Source organism: Vigna radiata, chromosome 7, assembly GCF_000741045.1.
Source record: "Vigna radiata var. radiata cultivar VC1973A chromosome 7, Vradiata_ver6, whole genome shotgun sequence".
In the NCBI taxonomy this organism is placed as follows: domain Eukaryota; kingdom Viridiplantae; phylum Streptophyta; class Magnoliopsida; order Fabales; family Fabaceae; genus Vigna; species Vigna radiata.
The window spans coordinates 22,277,646-22,284,469 of NC_028357.1; the positions used below are offsets into that span (position 1 = coordinate 22,277,646).

The following is a 6,824-nucleotide window of genomic DNA, read 5'->3' on the forward strand; positions in this document are numbered from 1 at the left end:
CCACCAAGGGTAAACCGTCTTCCTTTACGCGAAGGAATATGTCTCCAACTTTCCCCAAACTTCATTCCTAGGCACGTTCTCAAGACCAGGTTGATTGTTGGTTCATCCAGAACCTCTTGTTCTCTAAATGCAAGTTCGCTATCAACGATCCTCAACCATATTTATCATCAACCCGGAGCGCGAAGGCCGAAGAGACCCACGTTTTCGTCCATGATTTTGGAAGAGGTGGAAATGATTGCTAAGGATGAATTTCTCTATCGAGTTGTTGTCATTGTTGAGTTGACCGAGTTTTAAAAGATCAATCACAAATTGAAGATTTCTCTTAAGACTAAGGATCTACAGCTGGCGCAAGGTATGGGAAAAAACAAAAAATTGGAGCCAAATGTAGCCTTATTGAAAAAATGCCTAAAGATTGTATAAATGATGAATATGAAAATTTGTGATAAAAAGAAAAGAAGAAAAAGAAAGAAAGCGAACCAAATTATGGTGACAAATTTTTCCTTCAATATTATTGAAAAATATAAAATTTCGTTGGCAGTTATCCATTACACTTTTATCAACGGAAAAAAATATTATGGAATGGATTTTTGTGAATTACAAATGTGAATATGAAGCCAAACGAGATGTGCAATGATATTGGACTGAATGGTTGAAGTGGCTTTGTACTTGTTCACGAAGGTCCGTGAAGCTGTTTGGAGGTGTTCCATTTGTGTAGAACATGGCCGAAGACATCATAGAATACTATGTCACTTTCAGTTTGAGTGAGCTGAACAGACATGAATCCTTGACCATCGTAGTACAACTTCATTTCTTCTTCCTTCCACCTGTTCACAATTCCCCTCCACGCCTTAGACCCTCCACCGCTTGTAAAAAATTGTATTCCACTGAAATTCATGTATATGTATTCAATTTACGTAGTTAAAATTATTAATCTTCAGTACACGTATATAGTGTGACTAGAAATTAACCAACCTGTCAATACTGCTTATGTGTTGTAGGCAGTGATCGTGTCCATTTATAAAAATATCAATGTTGTTCGCCTAAAAAAACAATAGACACATAACATATCATCACTAAAAAAAATAGACAAAATTTTAGTGAAAGAATATTTTTAAAACAACATAAAATTCTATCAGTAAAATGTTTATTAATAAATTTTACTGATAATTACTGATAATCACATATCTGTCGTCAATTATCGTAATCATTATATTTAAAATATAAAAATAGCAAATTACCTGGAGAATTGGGAGAAGCTGCTTTACAAGTTCAGCTGTGTCACCATGTTGGCCAGCACTTCTAATTGTATGGTGACCCACTACAATTTTCCACTTTGCATTTGATTCTCGCAAAGCCAAATCCACATCCTACTTAAGTTCAGTATACAAAATTTTACCAATCAACATGGAAAATCTAATAGTACAATTTATATATACATTATATTTATTTTTTTTCTTATCACTTAATTAATAATCCAAAAGATTTTTGGCTGTTTTCATTGAGAAATGATGAGTGGGTAAAACCTTGAGGAGGTTGGAAATATATTTTTTGCGAGGGTGTATGCCTCTCCAATCATAAACATGGTCCCCAGGTTCTGTGAAGTACTTGTCCACAAACGGAGTGGTATCTACGAAGAAAAACTCTGCAACTTCTGAAACAAAAAATGCATAAAACACGTCAATATTTTAGGCAATTGATGGTAAAAGTTAAAATATTACTTTGAAAAAATAACATAAACTCAGAATACAATTTTATGTATGAATGAATATAAGGAATAAATAAATAAAATCATTTGAAATTAAGTAAAAGAAATTTCATATCACCTGCATCGACAATAAAAGATCTCAAGCAAAGCCATCTCTTGTCATGATTTGTGAGGACAGGACTCAGCTGTGCCTCAACATCGCCTCTATAGTCATGGTTGCCCAAAACTACAAGAATCAAAATATTAAACAAAAAAACAAGACAGTATATATATTTAGTATTAGGTTTTTTGAAAACAGAGTATGAGAAAATTTGAATCAATAAAAATAATATTATTTTTAATCTAAAATCTTAATACAATGCATTTATTATTTTTATTTGTATATTATTTATTTTATTCATTTTTATTCATTATGAGGTTTCTAATTTATTTTAAATTCTTAATAAGCAGCTTATCTAAATAATGTATCCTTATATGTGTTGATTGAAATTTAGTTTTAAGAAATTGAACTCTTACCACTGTACCATTGTTTGTGCAAGCTAGAAGAAGTGTAGATTTTGGTGAATGAGTCGTCAAAGGCTGTATCGTCTATGCCTGTCAAGCCATTGTCATAAAAATTGTCTCCAGTGGAAATCACAAAATCGATGTTCAATTGCTTTCCAATAACCCCCATCTAGAAATAAATGAAAAAAAAATACAATTCAACTTAATTCCAGAGTAAATAATTGAACAGAGCAACAAGAAACATGAGAAAATCATTATTTGAAGCTTTCCTTGTAATAATTCCATTATTGGTAGACGGATCCAATGTAATATCAAAAAGGAAGATTGTTTTCACTCCAATTTCTTCCTAATCATTTACCATTTTCTTGTAATAATTCTCTAAGACCTTGTTCAGTTGAGTGAATTTGAAGAAGAGTAATTGAGTGGATTTGAAGGTAATTTCTTTTGTTGCTTATTTGAGTGAATTTGGAGGTAAACGAGAGTGGATTTGAAAGTAAAGTTTGTGAGAATTAGTGTAGAATTTAATTTATATGATAGATTAAAAAAATTTACTTCCAAATCTACTCTCACTTATTTCCAAATCTATTCAAATAAACAACAAAAAATTTATCTTCAAATCCTCTCAATTATTCCCCTAAATTTACTCAAGTGAACAAGACCTAAATTTTTGAGCTTTGACTAAGAAAATTAGGTCATCCAAATTCTACTATTTTATCACTTATTTAAAACTGATTTGTTGTGAAATAAAAATGTTCTTCCTAATACCTCTTTTTTCGTGCTGTTTATAAATTGGATAAAAGTAAAACACTTCCTTTTTCAATTAGTGCTTATCGTGCTTTATCTTATTTAATGATGTTTAGTTTATATATCGTGTTGCTTCTATGTTCATTATAAATATTGTCACATTTATTAATGATTATATTTGTTTTACTTAGATATCTTTTCTTTGCTTTAAGTTTGAAGTGTTTTCCATGTTTAAGAAACTCATGACACTTGCTGAGACTCAATTCCAAACCAATTTTTTTATTTTTTTTTGCTTTGATTTTGGCAATGAATACATGTGTTTTGAGTTTCAAGAGTATCTTCAACAAAACGGTACTGTATCTCATCATTTTTGTCCTAATACTTCTCAACAAAATGGCATTATTGAATGCAAAAATTGTCCCTTGCTTGATGTTCCATCCAAATTTTGGATGGAGTCTCTATCCACTGTTGTGTTTTTAATCAATTTCCTTTCTTTTATAGTTATTGACTTTGACTGTCCTTTCTTTTAAGTCATTTTAAAACTTGCCCTAATTATAGTATTTTATATACTTTTAAGTGTCTATGTTTTGTTCATCTACCTACACTTGAAAGGCACAAGCTTCGGGCACAATTTGTCAAGTGTTCTATTTTGGGGTATAGTCTCTTTCATGAGAGTTTTGTGTGTTATTACATTTCAGGTCAACGTTTTTGCATTTCCAAAATGTGACATTTTTGGATGATCAAATTATATTTCCTTATCTTTTTCATACTCCAACTAATGTTGTTATTCTTTCCACTTTTTTCTACATTGTTGATGAGCCATTACTTTTTCCTATTCTTTTATATTTTTATACCGATCTTAATTGTTCACTCGTACGTAATTGTCATTTGTTAACACATTGTCATTATTTCAGTTTTATTTAGTCTAATTTAAATCATTTGGTCTAATTTTTGTTTATTAATTATTTTCAGGTTTTGTTATGAAATAATTTTAAACTTGGACATTAATTTTATGCTGGAAAGAGGAGTAAGAGGAGTGTCACGTCAGCTTTTAGAATTAGTTTTTAAGGTTTCTTTTTATTTGTTTTTGTTTCGGTTTTAGGTTCTGGAGAGCACCTTCATATTTTCTCTGCACTAAATTCGCTTTCTCTCTCTTTTTACTTATTTTTTTTTTACTTTGTTGTAATATTTATGATTATTAATTTTATCACATGCAAATAGTCGATAAGCATCAAAAACACAATTCTTATTATAATATGTTTAATTTTTGTATTTATTAATAGTTTGCTTCATTTAAATATTAATTAATAGCATGTGTTTCCTTTTAAACTACAATCTTCTCTTGCTTAAGCGACCTACCTTATATGCTTAAATCGACTTAATTAATGTCACACGTAAGAGACCTACATCAAATGCTTAAGTCAACTTAATGGTATGCTTAGAAGCAATCTACCTCTTACACTTCGATCTCGTGCTTAATTGACCATTTCAATGGATGTCCTTCAAGTATCAAATAGGAAAAAAAAATTAACAATTTTTTCTTAACAACTTTTTAACGTAATAACTTATAATAGATTTATTTCAAATATTTTTTTAAAATAAATTCAATTAGACCAATAAAATAGTAATATGTGTTTTATTGTCAAAAAATTATTAAAAAAAGTTGTTAACATATCAAGATCCAATAAAATACTCATTAGAAGGGCACAACTTCAAACGTTTGCTTAAAGAACAAATTTTGTTCCAAATTACCAAACATACATCTACTATGTAAACTTATACCATTTGTAGTACATCTATCTTGCCTTATCGCTGTGACACTAAAATAAATATAATAGTACTGAAGGATTTTATATTAACGAAACATAATTCATCGAAAAATACAATTTTTTCTACATATTTTTATTGATGGATAAGTTGTGGTAAATAATAGCATTTACCAACATATTTATAACCATAGTACATTATAAGAAACATAGGGTGATGACTGTTGTAACAAATATTTTGTAGTTGATAACTACCAATGAATCTAATATTTTTCGTCATAAAATTTATTCATAATCATTTTATCATGGAGTTTAGGTTGTCAACTTTTCATTGATAAAGTAAATTGCCAACCAAAATTTATCATTCTCAGTAAAATTTTAGGAGCACGTTTTTTTTTTTTTTTTTAATAGTAAATTTTGAGTAGCACCGAGTAGCACAGTTTACAATTCTCAGACAATTGCCGACTATTATTTGAGTGATATTTTAATCAGAAAAATGTTATAGTAACTCTTTTTGTAACTTCATATTTTATTATAACTTTTCTTCCATACAAAATTTTTAGTGTTTCACAAACAATTTTTTTAGTAGAGCGAAGTTGACGTTGAAAATGAAAGAGATGTCATAATGCTATCCAAATCTTAATAATTAACTAACATCAAGGATTTCTACTAAATGTAAAGTTTAAATTTAAGAATCAGGATATATTCACTGTACGAAATATAACTATTTAGCCTATTATCATCTAATAATCAACCTTTAAACAGGCTAATAAAATAATACAAAGATGTTTCCGTCCAAATAAGAACTAAACTACTTCGAACTAATAAAATATTATTCATGAGATAATACAAACCTAGATGTTTCTGTCCAAATAACAACTAAACTAGGCGTGCATCAGGTCTATGACTTTTCTATTTGGAAATCTGTGGGGTTTCTCTGCTACAATCAAAAATATATATATATATATATATATATATATATATATATATATATATATATATATATATATATTATACGTCAGTTTATAGTATTATGTTAGTCGGAGAATTAAATTCATGATTTCTTTTGTCTTTTTGTCAATTTTATCATCAAGTTCATTCTAATTTTAAAATGTTAATGAAAGAGTTAGATTCACAATCTCTCTCCTCCTCTCTTCCAGCATTACCATAAGGTCAAACTTATAAATTTTTACATGACATTCTATTTTTTTTTTTTAAATTTAAAAAATGATTAAATTAATAAAAGAATTAAAATATATTTCACGTGATTACATAGAGGTTTGAATTCAATGTAATTAGTTGGCAAGGTTGCATACATCTGCAAGCAAAATGGTTGGACTTGTGTGGGTGTAAACTCCATTGTAGGAGATGAAGAAAGTGGTAATACATGCTGTGGTCACTGATAAGGTATGACAACAATTTTTAAAATTGAAAAATAAATAAAATAAAATGATTTTTTTTTTATAGTTTGTATAGTTTTTATTTTTCATATTAATTATTTTATTTTCTTCTAAAAGTTATTATTAAAAAAAGTTGCTAAAACAAACCTTAACAATGAAAAAAATACTTTGCGGAGGAAAATGAGTATATATATCACAGTTTATGATCATGATAATTAAGCTTACCCCACACAGTCATATGAATTGTTTGGCGAGAAAATGCGTTTAAATTACCTGAAACGCAACTTGAGATTGGTTGTAAGCTCCTTTTCTTCCCCAATCTCCAATGACCAAGAAGCTAAGCGATCCATCTGGTTTAGGTGCTTCTTCAAAACGCTGAAGCAGTGCCGAGGAAACAACCAAACACAGCGCTATGGTATCAATGAAAACAAGAAGGCCCATGGTTAGGTCAGAGTATACGGAGGAGAAAAGAAAGCTTTGCATAGATTTTGATTCATCTCATCATTTTAAATATTGCATTGAGAATCTTATTTTATTTATAATATCTTCATAATATCTGCATTAATATAATATTTAAAATTAGTTACATAAAATAGAAGCAAAGATTATCAAATTATAAGAGGAAGATGACAAAAAGCTACCTGGATAGTATGTTTCATTAACGTAAATAATTGCGTTGATATTATTGTGTATGCATGATTGGTG

At 29.0% G+C, this 6,824-nt stretch overlaps 1 protein-coding gene across 2 annotated transcripts; it reads right to left on the reverse strand.

Annotated features, from left to right (window-relative positions):
- Nucleotides 1-481: 481 nt before the first annotated feature.
- LOC106769156 (purple acid phosphatase 8) lies at nt 482-6,620 on the reverse strand. Of its 2 annotated transcripts, none has more exons than XM_014654655.2 (7): nt 6,393-6,620; nt 2,222-2,378; nt 1,824-1,931; nt 1,524-1,648; nt 1,239-1,367; nt 973-1,040; nt 482-884 (listed from the first exon to the last, which is right to left on the reverse strand). In XM_014654655.2, exons 1-7 carry the CDS (start codon nt 6,600-6,602, stop codon nt 671-673), a joined length of 1,011 nt encoding a protein of 336 aa, XP_014510141.1. In that variant the 5' UTR covers nt 6,603-6,620; the 3' UTR covers nt 482-670. The 2 variants fall into 2 exon arrangements, with proteins under 2 accessions (XP_014510141.1, XP_014510139.1); XM_014654653.2 differs by having other exon boundaries at nt 1,524-1,651.
- Between the last annotated feature and the right edge of the window lie 204 nt (nt 6,621-6,824).

What these genes read in the sequence shown, in the direction of transcription:
- LOC106769156 (XM_014654653.2), bottom strand. Translation starts at nt 6,602, where the DNA reads ATGCAAAGCTTTCTTTTCTCCTCCGTATACTCTGACCTAACCATGGGC. An exon ending in GCACAAACAATGGTACAGTG is followed by an intron (nt 1,932 to 2,221) that starts GTAAGAGTTCAA and finishes TGATTCTTGTAG; the next exon opens with TTTTGGGCAACCATGACTAT. An exon ending in ATATTTCCAACCTCCTCAAG is followed by an intron (nt 1,368 to 1,523) that starts GTTTTACCCACT and finishes GAACTTAAGTAG; the next exon opens with GATGTGGATTTGGCTTTGCG.